The following is a 17,492-nucleotide window of genomic DNA, read 5'->3' as shown; positions in this document are numbered from 1 at the left end:
GATACTAGACTCAAATGGTGCTCCAATGAGTAGTTACCCGGAGGTAGCTTCGGCCATTGCTGCATACTTTGAATAGTTAAATGGGAGTAGATCGTGCCCAGCACAGGAGCTGCTGACAACCGTACTTGACAATATACCACTGCTACGCTCTCCCGGACGGGCAGGGCTGCCCTTTACGACCCGACTATGGTGGAGCAGATCAAGGAAGCGATGCACGGTCTGCACTTGGGTAAGACACCTGCCCAGATGGGTTCCTGACAGAGTACTATTATAAATATGTGGACCAGCTTTCTCCCCAACCTACTCAACCTATACACGGAGGCGATAGATAGAGAGCGTCTCCCCTCCACCCTCCTCCTTGACTTTGAAAAAGACTTTGATTCAGTAGATGGGTCTTTCCTCTCTCATGTATTTAAGAAAATGGAACTGGGTTCCAGACTACGCAGATGCATCCGGTTTCTATACTCTTAGCTGCAGGCGGGAATACTGATCAGCGAAGTACTCTAGACCCCTCTCCCATTCAACAGGGAACCAGACAATCCCTCTCCCATTTAATAGGGAACCAGACAAGGGTGCTCTTGCTCTTCAAACTTCATGCCCTTCCAATTGAGCCCCTGGCCCGGCTGTTGTGATGCGATCCCCAGGTTATCAGGATGGCACTGAGCAGATGGTACCGATCACCACATCGTCTTATACGCGAATTACATTCTCCTTTCCTCTCACACCCGCTCTATTCGGGTCTGCAATATACTGAAATCCTAGACTTATATGAGGAGGCTTCGGGCCTCCGGGTCAACCAGAGTAAAACGTTGCTGGTACTGCTTGACAGTGAGGTCTCCACAGTGAAATGGCACATGTCCATACCCATTCAACTTACAAGCGTCAACTACCTAGGAACCTTAATCTAGCTTCACTTATGAGGACAGCGAAAGCGGACCTACAATGCACATATCTCATCCCACGATGACTATGATATGCTGGGTGTGTTCCTAGCCCTGAATGTCACCACTGACATGCCCTGACGCAGACTTTTACCATGTGGTCTGGCAATGGCCACTCATTGCCTCCTACTGGCAATGCATCATAAACACCCTTACCTAGGTGCTGGGACCCCCTATCAACCTGTTGCCGTAACAAGGCATAGCTTGGAGTTCTCCATGAGGTGGCAGACCGCTGTGGAGATCATTGCTTGATAGGGATGGCTTCATCGTGGCCAAAGGGCGCTTTGTTCGCTAGTGAAGAACCACCACTGTGTCCACCCTAACCGAGTAGTGTGCTGGAATAGACTTGTGCGCCAAATTTGAGGAGCCCATCTACACAGCTAGGGGCTGCCCGCAGAAACATGCCAAGATCTGGGGTAAATGACTTGAACACTACTGGCTCGGTTTGAGAGATCCACTAAGCTAAGTGGAACAACTTATTCACATACCTGTACTGATGGCTGATGTGATTGTTGCCTCTTTTGTATTCTTCTATTTGTATCACCTTGTTTTATTGATTATCTGCAAAACCAATAAAATCATTATATCAAAAATAAAATTAGGAGAACACGTGCATTACTATGACCCTAAAAGTGCACTAAGCTTCTAACTTTAGAACTTTGAATTATGTTTGGATACAAGGAACGGCAAGGCAGCAAAAAAACAAAATATTTTTCTTGCATTGTCTTCAGCATGAATTTATGCTGCAATTAGCAAGTGTCTTTAGGGATCATGGCTCATTCTGAAAGGTGTTTGCTTCATATGCTTCTCTGCTTTGATATGTGTCTATTGCTGACATTTGTTGTGCAGCAGCGGTCCTCTGTTCATTCTATCGCAAGGCAATATTGGTTGGATTCAGATGCTAGATTCTCCTTTGTCTACTTGAATTAGGTCAACTTCAGGGAAGGCGTGACACGTTCTGGTGAGCAGTTTGTTAAGATCATCAATACCGGACTGAAATGATAGCAAAACCTTAACTATATTTATAGAGTGCAACAAACGCTAAAGCATGTTTGAGACTTGGACTTTAGAGCCAGAAAAATGTATTAAAATGTCCAGATTGTCACTTGAAATCTGCCCAGTATCCTTTCTTGGGCTAAGGCTGTGGACATTGCACTTCTAACAGACTCCCTCAGAAGCAACCCAGGCTCAAAGAAACGTCTGTCTTGTCAATAGAAGTCAAACTAAACCAAGGAAACTGTTTCTGTTTGAAACACTCAAAGCCCAATTCTCATTCAAAAGATGTTTTTTCCACGACAGTGACTAGTTTCTAAGGTAACTTGACCCTTAAGCTCTGCTTCTGTCGCTAGACTGCTAGATCCCAAGATTTATTTAAAGTTTTTTCCCACTAAGTACTTCCACTGGGGCATAGACTTTTTCAAGACTTTTTTCTACCACTGCGGGCTTTACGGATCCTTAGAATCTACATTTGTAAAAGGATTTCTATTTGTAGTTCAATGTGGCATAATGTATTTGGTATCATTGTTTAATTTTGATGTTAAGCTATACCTAGTATTAAATACTTGGTAGTTTTTTTAAAATATCTTATCAGAACATAATATTTAAGATCTTTCAGACTGCTTTTAATTGTGTTATGACATATTCTCCTACCCATCTGCACTTGGCAAGTATAATCATTGAGCTCTGCTATGGGGGCAAACAGTGTGGCAGTGTTAACTGTTGAGGATTATGCTTCACCTCCATTTGTAAATAGCTGATGGTGTGCTGGGACTTCAATCTTTGATTTATCTTCCACACTGGCAAGCTGTGGAGCTCAGAGAAGACTCTTTCTATGGGTAGATAGCGTAGTAAACCTTTCCTTCCCTGGTACGTATTCCCTGCCATGTTCTGTTGATACGCCATTTTTTTTTGGGCTTGGCATACACTCCAACTGTCTGATGGTAATTTTCTTACAATTTGTAACGGCTCACATATACTTGCATTCTACTTCTTCCTTTGTGGTTTCCAGTATGTTTTGAACTCTATAAACTGTACTGCCCCTCTAGGTTACTTCTGTATGCTAATTCAATTCAGTGTTTAGGTCTGCAGTTCTCACCTTTTGGATGCTGTGCCTTGTCTTTTTTCAACTTCCCACAGATGTTTTATAACAACAAGAATATAACTGTTGGTTTTGTATGACTGTCTTACCTCGTCAATGTTGTAAGGATTGTGTTGCCTTGAGGGTGGTTGCCATTCTCGTTTCATATTTGTTCCAAATTAGTCCTTCTTGCTCTGATAATCAGCTTCTAATTTCCACACCAATGAGCTTCTCTGCTGTGATTGGTGTCACCGTTGCTTCCGTAGTAACAATTAGAAAGTGTGTCAATTACTATGTATCAGTTAGGTTGTCAAAACCTCCAATCAGCATCTTAGCAGAAGTTGCAGTAGTCTGAAGATGCATTTCTTCTACTTTTTTAAATGCTCCATCTTCTTGTATTAGATCATTGCCAATCAAATAAGCATTGCCAGCAAAGACTTTCTGTTTAATTTATCTGTTACTTTATGTAATGGAACTTGTATTTGTATGGTGCATATCACTGTAGTATTTTATGTCAAGAAAATGTTTCCTTTTTTTCCCTATAGACCATCTGCTGGCAGAAGAAGCCTTTATCTGACAGATTTTTAGTCTGTGTTTGCCCATAAAATCAGTGATAATGATGGACGGGGTTTACAGCTTTCAGAAGTTTTATTTTCATTTTATTGCGTGCTATAGCTGTAGCCTATTTAAATCGACATGGACAGTAAACTAAACCGAACCTAGCTGTATTGTATTCCAGGTTTGTCTAGCAATTCATGTCTCCGATTAGGATGTGAAACACTCCGATTTGCATTTGACTTCAAGGTTCTCTTTCATAGTATGCAGTGGGACATATGTTGACTGTACTATGTCCTATATGAGAGCTGTTGGGTGAGGTGTTTGAGGTTCAAAGACCTATTTAAAAATGGTAGGGTGTACGTAGACATAGCTGTGCAAGTGAAAACGTATAATCTTGAGGAACATCTGTGTTATAAATAAGATGCCACTGTGCATAAATATCAGTTGGCTGCACAGGTGAAATACTATATGGATCCACCTAGGACTGACAAAGGCCCCATACCTTGAGGCACAGATTATTAACTAGTTAAATACAATGTGTAACCTTCCCAGGTTCAACAGCCATGTCTTGAAGTCATGATTAATCAACCAGAGTCCATCCGAGAGCGACATAGGCTCAATACCTGGAAGCAAAGGTAAGCTACCAGACAATACTATATGGAGTATATCCCGGAGTGGTGGAGGAGCAACTGTTCTACAGCAGCCATGTCATGAATCTGAGAAGTCCACCCTGGCAGAAACATGTCTGAAACGAATACCCTAAAGTCCCTTGTATTGTGTGGACTGCGAAGTCTGCTCCGGAGGGGTGATAACTCAGTTGATTATGTTAAAGGAAAACTGAAGAAAGGCTGCAGTCAGTGATGTGTAAGAAATGCATTAGGTTAATGCACAAGAGGGAGGAAAGGGATCAATTTAGGAAAAGATGTTATTGATTGAAACAGGACAGGGCCTCTATCCCTATCTAACCCAAACATGAAATGAGCTTTAGGAAGATGCCCTAAACCAGTCCTCCCTTTATGTGGACGCATATGCTGGCTGACATGTGGAGAGAGGTTAAATGTGCCTAGAGCGGGAAAGGGTTCGGCTGGCGAAAGAGCTGAATGGGAGGGCTTGGGGGAGGAGCAGTGACTAGGTCCAGAACTCCTTGTCAGGGATCTGGTGTGAGGAAGTGAGCCTGAAGAAGTACTTACTATTTGCTTAGGGTGGTTCGTGTGGGGAAGCAATACTTTAAACTTGCTCCCATTGTGTGCCTTTCAGCGAAGGAAAAGCTGGCAGTGATTCGATTCTGGAGCGCTAGCACTAACTGGATTTAAGTTTGGCGCATAAGAAGAGCGTGGTGGTGTGGCAGTACTCTGGCAATGAATTACATTTACGAACAGCTACAAACTCTTGTGTCTCTAGACAGATGGCAGCCATCTTGGCTCTTCGATTATAACTTCCTCATGTTGCATAGTGGTTTTTGCTAGGCAGCCACTGCCAAAGACCCCTTCCTTCCTAAAAGATAACTCTTGTGGACATTTGGATTACAGAGAAGAATCCTGAAATTTGTGTGTTGAAGAAAAATGTTTGAAATAAATCCTTGATCATTTATTAGAACTATTATGTGAGGTTACTAAGGGCAGAGATTTGAGCATCAAGATGGTGGTCGCTCCTTGAGAGTACTCCGTCCTCCCTCCGTCATCCACCTCCATCCTCTCAACTCTGGGACATCCTTCTCACTCCCGACAGTGTAGTACGACCCCAGGGACCTCCCGCCACGCAGGCCACTGACCATCTAGGGTGCAAACCTTCTCCCTAGTGCTTTTTCCGCCGGCTGCCTACAGCCTACAGGCCATATGCACGAAATGGTAGAGAGGAGATACAGACCGCGGAGGTTGGTGCGGTGAACGATCTCTGACTTGACCTGCTGTTTGCCTAGGGCTGGGGCCTCGGATCTTCCGGTGTAGTGGGAAATAGAATGCCCGGACCAGCCCTGGTCTTTCGCACATAGCTGCTGCACCTCCCGTAGGGGCGCGCACTCTGGCTGTATCCCTCCACACAAGTGTCTGTCGCAGCAGCCCAGACCACCCACGTCACAGGTGAGCCACTGATGATTATTCAAGGCCCGGCACCTTCTTGGAGAGCGGGTGATTGTGCCAGGAGACTATAGGGGCGCTGCAACATTAGTTGAGCCAAGAGACTTTGAGGCAGCATAGGGGCCTCTCTAAAAAGCCGCATTTGATCTTACAGCAGTCCCAGACTCGGCTTACTGCCTTGGTTGGTGCTGCAGTGATCTTGTGTACCACTGTGGGACTGCTGGGGCTCGTATTACAGCTGGGCCCGTCTTCCCTTTAAAGACTCCCGCACACCACAACCGCCCCACTGATTGTTTCCTGGTTGTGTTGGGAGAGTGGAGTGCTTGGACGTGAGGCTCTGCGGGGGCACCTCTTCAGAACCCAACCAGAACACCAAAAGGTTATCGGTATGACTCCCACCTGGTCCATCGACGCTCAGTCTGCCAGTGCCGTAGCCTCCTGACCTGACCCCCTTTACTGTTCCGGTCCCTGGGGTCCTCCACCCCTGGTTGTGTGATGAATCTGGGACCTGGAACCTCGAGACATGGCTGCGGACCTCATATCCAATGCATGATGGTATTGAAATGAATGAAGTGGGCATGTACAATGTCGAACTGAACACTGTCCTGGGATCCGCCTGCTGTCCAGTGAAAGTGGTTCCCTCGAATACGTCCGGAGACCTGATGTGCTCACACACCAGTTCTTGCTCCACCCAAGTTAGGCATTTTGCCTCCTATTGTCAAACCAACTACCTAGTCCAATATCAAATCTCCATCTGGGGAAATGTTCACTCCTGAGGCCTGCCTGCTCGTGCTGCCATACCTTTTCTTGGCATGCGTGTCAGTTCCCCGCCATTAATACTGCGACGTCGCCTCGCCCCAGCCTATTCATTGGTAAGGACAAGTCCGCCTGCTTAACGTCCTTTCAGACCTGTATGGACCAGTACGCTACAATTCAAGTCCAGTCTGGAGGTGCTACTGCTCACAAACTCACTCCTCTGCAAGGCTGTCTTGCCATCATTCTTAAAGCAGTCCATTTCTCCAAAATCTTTTTTCGAAACGAAAATCAGTGAAGTGCTCGTATACATGGCTCTTATGTGCCAGGACCTCCGCAATGCAAGTGCTACTGCATTGGACCACTCCAGGAGTGTTCAAGGGGGCTGGTTAAGCCCCCTTGAAGATGACGATTGGCGATACGCTCTGATGGCTCCTCCTACCATGACTACCTCTGCGAGGCTCCGTCTGATCCAGACTTATTATTTCCACTTTTCCTATCTCACCCCAACTCGACTTCACCTAGCAGATCTCCTTTCAGAAGCAGTCTCTCGCTGTTCCTCCAATGCACCCGCCGACGTATTCCACATGATGTGGTCCTGTTCAGTGATTAAACGATATTGAAGGACAATAATAGAGGAGCTCTCAGAGGTTCTGGGATGGAAGGTGGAACTCTCCCCCCTGCTTTTATTGTTGGGAGCACCAGAGTGGACAAGGCGTTTCTAGGTACAGCCACCTTAGGGTCAAAACGTGACATCGCAACCATAGGCGGAACCCAAACCCATCGGGGATAGCCTTGTTGCGTAAGAGGGTGCACTGTGTGCTTTACAAGAAAAGCCTGTCTTTGAAGCGAGGGCGTGTCCCGTGTAAATGAATGAAATGGGTATTTATAGAGCGCAACGTTCACTCCAAGGAGCATCTTGGCGCTATGTGACAGAGACTGAGGGGAAGATAGGAGGTTAAAAAAGGGGAAAATGCAGTGAAGGATAGATGCAGAAGTATCAGATTAGTGCTAAGATTTCCTGATCTGAGGTGCTGAAAATCCAAGTTTTTAATAGCTTTCTGAACATGAGCTCGTTGTTGGTGTGTCTTAGTTGGGTGGGCAGGTGATTCCAAGCTTTTGCTCCTAGTGTGGCTATAGTTTTTCCTCCTCGGGTTTTCAGTTTGAAGCGGGGGTTGGTGAGTAAGTTCTCATTGGACGACCGCAGAGTTCGACTAGTTTTGTACGGTCTCAGATGATTTCTCAGATATTGTGGCCCACTACCAATAGTGGCTTTATAGGTGATGGTTAGGATCTTGAATAATATCCTTTTATGAATTGGAAGCCAGTGGAGGGTTTTTAGGGCATCAGTCGAGGATGACCGTTTAGGGAGTCCTAGTACCAGCCTGGCGGCGGCATTTTGAATCACCTGTAGTCGTTTTATCACCATTTTTTTTGTTCCTGCATATAGACCATTGCCATAATCGAGGCGGGATAAGATCAGGGCCACTGCAACCGTTTTTCTAGCGTGCAGGGGTAGCAGATCAAAGAATTTTCTCATGACTGGATATAGGGAAAGTGGCTGGGTCGCCAGAGGTGATAGGACAATTGTGTTATCTTATTCAGTAAACACTGTCTCTAGTCCTTCTGTATTACTGCCTGACAGGGATATTTACACCGTTACTGTCTGCATTTGTCCTGATGGAAAGCTTAGAAGGAGATGTTACTGCCATGTATTTGTTTTTAGATACTTAATCTTCATATTTTTCGTTTCCAGAAATTCCCAGTCTCATACCAAAATACAGAGAGTTTTTTTATAGAGAGATCGTGTTATATCCATGTTAAGTTATGTTGAAAATTTAATGTATAGCGCGCGTACACCAGGTTGGTTTCTTGGTGCTTCTCTGAGGGGATTGGGTCAAGATGTCAGATGTCACTAGTATGCCTGTTTGAATAGCCAAGTTTTTAGCAGTTTACGGAAACTCATGAGATTTGGGCAAGATCTGATCTCCATTCACAATTACAGTTACACTTGGCATTCCCTATAACAGGTGCCTTAAGATATCTCTTGTGGAGATCCTCTAAAACCTGCAGACCACATTAACCAACAGAAATATCTTGTCCCGTTATCTGTTTCTACCACTGGCCTTCATATTCGGATGTGTGTGGTGACTGGTGGGTGCAATATTTATATGTGTGGAAATAAGAGCAACTTCCTTGTGTCCCTATAGATTCCTAATTTGTTGTAAATTTTAATTCTTGTTCGTTCTTTCATATTAAACTGTTTACACATTCTGGGAATCTGTAAACTTGGACCAATGTGACTTCTAGAATGCTTCATAGAAGGTAAATTGGTGAAACCGTCCTCCACAACCTAATCACTCAAAGCTTGGAATGCACCAGCTTTATTCTTTTTTATGTGATCATATATGTGTAATATTATTTGCTCGCTAGCAGCTGTGGAGAACAAAACATAACATTTGGGATTGTCTTTTTTTTCAGCACTTGTCAATCTTCTATCGCTGGCATTAGTCCGTCGACCTCTGTCAGCACCTGATAGTAAACTAATTACCATTCAACTCTACAAAGGGAAATTGAAGTGGTTGGGTAATGGAGGTTTGATAAAATATTTAGACAAGACTCAAGTTTGATTATCAAACACCATAGTAACTTTCAATTTTTTAAATCATCATACTTGTTTTTCACCATGCCAGATTGGAACTGCAGAGCTACCTCCTGTTGCCAAGAAACCAGCTAAGCTTCCTGAGAGGCCAACGCAAGTTGTTAAGCCACTTATTGTACCTCCAGCAGCAGACAGGTCTCAGTTAACACCAGAAGAAATAAAGAAGACTTTGCCTGCAACATCACCAATAAAATCGTCATCCACAGAACTATTGTCTTCTGCAGGTAAATGCAAAGTAGTCATCCATAGTTCCTACCATCATAGATGCACAATTTTAGTGGCCTGCAATTTTTGCCCGTTGAGCCAATCTACACTAAGTCTTAAAATACAGATAGACCAACTAAGATTGGTGGATGAAGATTAGTCAAGGGGCAAAAGTTGTAAATGGCGTCTCAGTAGTAACATTTGAGTGTCTCTTCACATGCAGGATTTTTGCCAGCTGAAACCACAAAATAAGTCACAGATAATGTTAAATATGGTACAGTATTAGGGGCTACAATCACTCTCTTTAGAGTAGTGGGAATCTATGTTTTGAGAAACCCTTCACAAAGGGCAGAAAAAAGAATTGCTTTAATTTTTATTACCCTGAATTCCCTGAACCAAATCCACAATTTAAACCCCAAAAATGATGTCTATACCTTAGCCTGGCAAAACGGTTATATTTGTAGAACACATTTTATGTTTTATTTTATGGTATGCAACTATAATAAGACAAATCACATTATATTAACCGCTAGAGTAGGCTCTCAGGATATCCTTTATTAAATAGACACATTAAGCTCACTTGCCTTTTCATGCATCTTCCCCCAAAAATCACACAAAACTGACGTATCTGTTCCGTGCCCGTTTTAAAATTTGTGTAGCCTTCCTCACCTAGTATCTGCCTTTGAGAGCGTTGTGAGCCAAACAAAGGGATTTGAAATTCACACTTTAATTTACCCGAAGTCAGTGGCTAGACTTCGGAGTAGGTGTGATATATTCAAGCCAAACAGGAGACTTTTTGCATGATTTCATGCCCTTTACACTTTGGATATTTAAGGCAAGTATGGAGGTGTAAGGAAATGCCTTTATGTATGGTCACCCCCAAGCCTTTGGACCGATGCTGCTGGGTTTTCGTCCTCTGAGAGTTCACTAAGGCATGCCCTTAACCTAAAACGTGTATGTTGCATTAGTTTATACCCAATTTGCATAAGCTAACTTACCTACATGTCCCTAGTTTATGGAATCAAGGCCACCCAGGGAATGTAAGCTAGAGGGTCACCCCATGGATTGCAGCAGTGGTTGTGCCACTGGGTATGACACAAGTTAAACAAGTCTCTTAGTCCACCATTGCAGACTCAAAGAGCAGTTTTAAACAGCTAGCCCAACTTTGCAGTTAAAGCAATGCAAAAACTAAGTCTCCCCTAGCAATGTGTGTGTCACCCTCTTGGCAGGCCTACCGAGCCCTAAGGCAGGGTGCAGCATATTTCAAAGGCAACACATGTATTTTTCAAGTTCTGACAGTAAAAATGCAAAACTAATTTTTACTGTGAAAAGACTTGGTGGCCCAATTAGCCAGTACAGAGTTGCATGCTGACCCCTGAGCCGTGCTAACTCTGGAACGGTGCAACCAAAGTTGGTACTTCAGGGTATCAAGCAATGTGTTACATTAAACCCAAATTGATACTCAAGTCAGAATTAATGTAACTTGTTGCAGTGTGCAACTTTAAAAAATGTGTCAATTTGTTGTCTTTAGTCTCCTGTGCCCTTAACGGTTGTATATGGGGATTTGTCTCTGAGACGGCTTTCTGCCCTCCTAGGTATACGTGCTAATGATTCCCATTAAAGGTTACAATAGAAGCTTGCACTAGAGAAAGTGTTCTCTCCATCCTGCAGTAAGCCACATGGGTATAGCCAAAAAGATGATCTTCAAAGTAGTAGCCACCTAAAAAGGGCAAATGGGAAACACTTGGGTGAGGGGCTGCTCTGTTGTCTAGGTAGACAGAATGGAACTAGGGACAGAGAAGGGGAAACAAGTGGACAACCCGGTTTTCCAGGGGCAAATAGCATCCTTTGGAGCCCCACCTCTGGGTGGGGCTAGAGAGCTTTGGTCGCCAAGAGAGCGGTTCTGCTATATTTGGAGTGGGCAGAGTAGTGCATCTTGGGATAGCTCGATGCCACACTTCGCAGGAAGTGGTCACTTGGAGGGATGGAACCTGGAAGCCCATTGGCTAATGTGAGGAAATGGGGTGGATTATATGGTATGATTGAGCAGCTCTACTGTGTTATACACTAGGCCAGTAGGTTTTGTCTGTCAAACCTTCATTTCAACCCTGTAAAAAGTAGTGTTTGTAGTATTGCAGTCACTTAGTCACTTTAGGCGAACAACTCCTGTAGGTAGCCAGTCAGGAGGACCAGTAAGGTCCTCCAATTCAGTTACTTTCACAGGTGAAGCAGTCTCCAAGCAGTTCCAGGCACTTTATCCGCTTTGTAGTGGTTTCCCATGGAAGTGATCCTGATGAAATGTACCTAAGATTCTGAAGGATGCTGTAGATGCAACACGGTTGATGGATGTCTTCCTGCTGCTACTCCTCAGTCCACAAAGGTTGTGAGGCGATCCTGGGCATAGGATCAACCTCTCTGAAAGTCCCGCTGCACCAACGAACCGGCAAATAGAAGCTGCACTGGCACTGACTGCACCTGCTGAATCAGATGGTAGCAAAGGAGAAGGGATTGTGTCTGCTGTGTCCTGCTCGTGGATAAGTCATCTCCAGAGCCCAGCCGAGGCAAGAGACTCGAAGGTCAGCTGGCTTGTTGGCTTGTTTTCAGAAGAGGGCCACAACAGCTGAAGAAGCCTGCTAGAGCGAGTTGGTAACCCAACTCTTCAAGCTGCCGTTGCTCGTCGCCATGCAGCACCAGGGACCAGGACCCAATGCTTGAAGCTGCATCCGAATCTGCTGGACCAGGTGGAGTCATCCGAGTGCAGCCTGGTCGCCAAGAAGGCAAGTTATTGCCTAGGAAAGGATTGGCTGTAACCGCGATACCGGAGGAGACTGGTAGCCCAGTGGCCACTGGACTTTTGCCAGGACCGAGATGACTTTGAGGAACTTTGACCCCTGTGGCCAGAACCACCTCACCGAGTTCGTGGATCTAGGAGTTGCCTCAGGAAGACCCCCGTCGACTGCATCATATTCACAACATCATTGAGCATCTGTAGCATCCTGTATCCTTTGCATCAGGACCACTTCCATGGGAACCTGTAGAAAAGGAAAAAGTGTCTGGAAGCTCCTGAACTGGTCGCCTGAAGTAACTCTTCCAAACCACAATACAACTAGCCAAGGTGTTTGCTCAAAATGTTTCCAATTGTCAAATTTGTTACATTTTTCAATGCTTACTCGCTGTTAGGTATAAAAGTCCATATTTACTATACCTTGTAATTGGTATGTCCCCGGAACCCTCCAGTGGATCTTTTTGCTGTGGTATCCAAAAACACATAAAAATATAGTTAATTTTTAATAATTGGTGCTGGATTTCTTGAGTGCCTCATTGATTTCTTCTTTAATTGCTTTTGTGCTGCTAAGTGCTTTAAACATATTCCTTTGTGTAATCCTTGCTGCTGAGAGCCATAGCTATCCAGGGTAGAGCTAGAAGGTTAACAAACAAAACATACTAGTCCTAATGGGGTTGATAGGTATATTGAATGGGCTAGGTCTTCACAACCACACCATGTAATACAATCCTATTTCCTCACAGGACACTATTTAGTTATCAAGGTAGGTCTGTAGTGAAGATTGAGGCAAACTTCTGAGAGAGGTGGATGAACGGTAGAATCCCATTTAGCAGTCAAAAGTGGTAGAATGCTGATTTAGTGACTGCCTTTGTTTGAGGTGTGAAGGAGAGCTGTCCAACAACACTCGGGGATTTCATGGGTCTAGGTTATTTATCACAGCAACTGCGTACGTGTTAAATAGCTTTGGTGAACATGCCTGGAGAAGAATGTACCAAGCTTAACCTGATGGGAACTGTAGGGCAGAAAGGAGATAAACCTGCAGAATTTGTTCATTCTTTGAAAGACCACTTGATAGTCAATAGCGTTAAGAGCAGCCGAAAAGTCTAATAAAATTAGTGTATTAGGTTTGCATTTGTCGTTTGTATTAAATCGTTTTTCTTTTGTTTGCGGTCTTTTTGAAAAATGATTGACTCCGGTATGCACTCCACGTTTAAGTGTACTAGTCAGGGTGGATAATCTCCATCACTATGTGCTAGACCCAATTGAACCTGTACGCCTAACACCGGGTCATGGTTATTAAACCACGCTCTCCTTTTACCCTCATATAATTGGGCATTGTATCACACCATCTAATTTGTACAGCTTGACTTGGATAATTAGTTTGAAGCATCGAACAGATGTCAGGCTACAGTTTCTGTTCAAGATAATTCTCACAACTAGGCCACAACTCAGAGGATTGGTTGTTGCCTTACATTGATAGTGCCCTGAAGAAGTCCTATGTAAAAAGGACGAAATGTGTTGGCCGATGTTTTTTTAAGAACTGAATAATAAAGAAGAAAACATTATTCACCTTGCATTCGCAGCCACTTTCTTAATTGAAATAAGATTCCTCAATATTCATGGAGAATTCCTTATGGACACTTTTGACTAATAGTGGTGCATTTCTAATCTAGTTTTGTTGTTCAATATCCCTGTGTGAGGGGAGGTGCTTCTGGACAGGGGGCACATTTGGAAATGTGCACGCAGGATTGTTTTGCATTTGAAATGTATTGATAATTTACGGTACAGGTGTTGCATATGTTCCTTTTTGGTCCAGTGTCCACATCTCGTGTTTCTAGTTTTTTGATGTTCAATGATAGGCATGACTCTGCTTTGATGGGATTGGAAGCTGAGCGGAAAGTTACTGAGAATGCAGTTTATTTAAAAGTGAGAGGAAAGTTGGTTGATAATTGTTTGTAGCATGTGTGCATTACAAGAGAAGCTGTATATACATCTTCAATTGGAAAGATTGTATGGGTCCACTAGAAATTCCCTTATGATAGTGATGATGAGTGGCCATGATAGCATGTTTCCGGGGCTGGGGCATTGATGAACCTGAGAGGGCAGTAATAATTATTCTATTGACAAATGGAAGCAGTGTAGTGAGGCTCACATTGAAAACTTTAATGTTGGAGGAGTCCTAGTAAGGTGAAGGTTATTATTATGTTTGTTTAAAAGAGATCATTATTTTGGGACAGTCGAGTGCTGGTAGACTTTTTGTAGTGACCAAGGTTTTTATGTTACATTACAGTGATATGGCAAGGTTGATTCGATCACTGGATTTCTCGGCTATCTCTTATGCCGATGATACTCAGATTGTGGTTTCAGTGACAGGCTCTCCATCAGACACAGCAGCACAGTTCTACAACTGTCTTCGTCAAGTCGGGGACTGGATGGCAGCGAACTGTCTGAAATTAAACTCCGGTAAGACCGAAGTTCTTCTTTTTGGCAGCCATGCGAACTTCTGGTCTCCTGCCTTCGGAGATGGGCTCTTTACCAAATCCAGTGAACAAAGTAAAGAACTTAGGTGTCACGTTTGATTCCATGCTTTCTTTCGATGGTCATGTGAACCAGGTTACCTCGACATCATTCTGCACTTTAAAATTACTTAGAAGGATTCTTCCTTTAATCCCGGCTAACCTGCGGAAATTAGTGGTGTGGGCTCTTGTTTTATCCAAGGCCGACTATTGTAATGGCCTTTTTATTAATCTTCGGAAGAACTGTTTGACCACGTTGCAGATTGTGCAGAACGCAGCAGCCCGTCTGCTGTCAAATATTCCAAAACATAAATCTGTCTCTATGACGCTTAAAGAGCTACACTGGTTGGAAGCAAAGAGACGGATCGAATTTAAGGCCCTCTGCATAGCTTTTAAAGCTGTTCACGACATAGGACCTGCCTTTTTTAAACAAAATCTGCAGCCTTATATTCCGACCCGTCATCACTGCTCAGCTTATGCTCATAACCTGGTAGTTCCCAGGTTTAAAAAGTGTTACTGGGTCGGAAGAAGCTTCCTGGTCGGTACTACCATGACTTTGGAACTCACTTCCACTAAGGTTAAAAGAAGAAACTCATCTGTTGGCATTCAGAAAGGCATTAAAAACGTGGCTTTTTTTTTATCTCTGATGTGGTAAAATCTATTTGTTATCTTTCGTCTGATGAGCTTTTGCCTTGATGCCCTTGGGTGAATGTTTTGGCGCTCTATAAATTTCCTTTTCATTTAATTTCATATATATTCCTTTACTCTAACTACGAATTTCAACCTGCCATTCCGTATGATCCTGCATGGGATGTATCCAGGATCCATTCCATCTTGTAGCTTTTTTGTTGTTGTTTTTAGCGTAATGTAAGTAAGAATTGAGGCAAGAAGGTAATGTGCTGTATTTAATTACATGGTGTATGCGAACTGCACGTGTTTCAATACCACATACTGCAGTTTTATTTTCTGGACTTGGCAGCATCCTATACTACAATTTACAAATCTGAAAGAAGGTGCAAAGTAAACTGTGTATGTGTTCACTATGAATTCCATATAGTTAATGAGTATGATCCGTAATTAAATTGAAAAAATGTAATATTGAATGTATCTACAAGGGTAAAATCGGGTTAACACTTTTTCATGTCTTTAACATTTTCCTTTTTAGCAAGAGAACAACTTGAGTTCCTAGAAAATCGGAAGAAACAATATCTGAAGGCAGCTGTTCAAGCTAAGCAGAAAAATGACCTTGATCAAGCAAAGCTATACTTAAAAACTGCTAAAAGTTTTGACCCAAGCATTGAACTAGTAAAATGTGGAAAATCAATAGATATTTCAAAGGTTGGTAAAGCCATTCAAACCGTAATCTTACTCATTTTGTCAAACATTTTGGGATTTGGCATGTGTTTGAGAATTAATTACAAGGTATTTTTAGACAGTTTTAGAGAAATCAATGCTCCGTTTTGTTTATTTATATAAGAAGACTTAATACTGAAGAAATACATTTTTCCTTTTCATGCAATTATCCTCATTTGATCAGAGAATTTCTTCCCTGATCCAAAACTTGTAAAGCTGTAAATTTGAATTTCCATACTGAGTAGCCAACAGTGCAACTACATAAATTCACTTCCAGGACGTGAGGTGGCTGTGATAAAATATTCTTGCCATGCAGCAATGATACAAACTATGAATTCTCTGCAGCTTAGGTGTTAGCAGCATCACCATCCCCATGTCCCTCTACTCACATAGCGGTGACACAGGCTTTCTGGGAAAGCACAGGCAGTGCAGAGCGAGCTGTATTGTGGTCTGTTGCCACACATGTATTTGACTTTTATTTGGGTCTTTTTCCAAGATATGTGTAAGGCACAACTGCACTGCTTGTCTCGGTGTAACATCTAAGCCCAGGTGCCTGATGGAGAGATTAGAGAGATGTATATATTGCATAGGCCAGGGTTTTTTACTGAGCAGAGTAGGGAAACCGTCTAATGAAAAAAAGAAATTATGATGGATACGTCTAACCACAGATTCCTTTCCTGAATATTTCCCCAGGTGTCAGACTCGATCTGGAAACTCAAAAGCAGAAGTAATGCTCGCCAGTAGGTGGCATTTTGTGTCCCCAAACAGAGATCATTCCACTCCTAAACGAGCAAGGTCGCATTTAAGCGCCACACAGGTGCACTGTCATCAGTTCCTTCCTTTCTTTCTTTCTGCACCTTCAGACGTAGATTCTGAACTTTACTCCTCTAATTTTCTCCACAATTCTTTTGTTCACCAATGTGCATGGTAAATGTTTATGATGAAGCCAGTTAATCGTTGCTTCCTCACCTTAGAATATTCCACAGGTGTCAGACTGGATCAGGAAAATCTTGAACAGTACCTCTGCGCACTGGTTTGTGCTGTCGATCGGGTTATTGTCATCCGCTTTGGAAATGATGTTGCGATGTTCATATAAGCACCACCCTGGTGCACTGACATCCGTTCTTTCTGCATCGTAGGATCTTTATCGATAGTCATAAACCTTGAATAATTCTATGCTGTTTGCGTGAACCCCAGAACACCTTCCTCAATATATATATTAAGAATCCAGGAAACAGACATTGAAGAATATTCATCACTGAAGGTCCTTTTCTATATAGTCACAGTGTAGGCTGTCAGATGCATTTTCCTGGTGAATGCTGGAGGAGAAAAAAATGAAAAAGGATAGACCAATAAAATGTGCAACACTTTGTCATAGAAAAAAGGCTGCCTGTAAATATTATACAGAATGAGAAGGAAAAAGCAGCCTGATAGGTTATCACAGAGAAGCTTATAAAATGACCCTGCACCTTTACGGAACCCGGAGGTAACCCATTCCACAATGCACTGCAGTGGCAGTTTGCCTGAGAGTGTCAGTTCTTTTTTCCAGCTCCTTCAGGCAGAATCTC

The 17,492-nt window shown here is 43.2% G+C and overlaps 1 protein-coding gene across 1 annotated transcript in view; it reads left to right on the top strand.

Moving 5' to 3' along the window:
• Window positions 1-17,492, top strand: part of CC2D1B (coiled-coil and C2 domain containing 1B) — a 555,234-nt gene that overhangs the window by 346,056 nt on the left and 191,686 nt on the right. The window contains exons 14-15 of the mRNA XM_086925080.1: window positions 9,098-9,290; window positions 15,737-15,909. Coding sequence (XP_086781206.1) covers window positions 9,098-9,290; window positions 15,737-15,909 — 366 coding nt within the window. The remainder of the gene's footprint in view (window positions 1-9,097; window positions 9,291-15,736; window positions 15,910-17,492) is intronic.

This window comes from Lissotriton vulgaris, chromosome 1_1 (genome assembly GCF_964263255.1).
Source record: "Lissotriton vulgaris chromosome 1_1, aLisVul1.2, whole genome shotgun sequence".
Lineage (NCBI taxonomy): Eukaryota > Metazoa > Chordata > Amphibia > Caudata > Salamandridae > Lissotriton > Lissotriton vulgaris.
The sequence above is the reverse complement of the archived record's forward strand: the minus strand, read 5'-3'. Positions and strand labels throughout refer to the sequence as shown.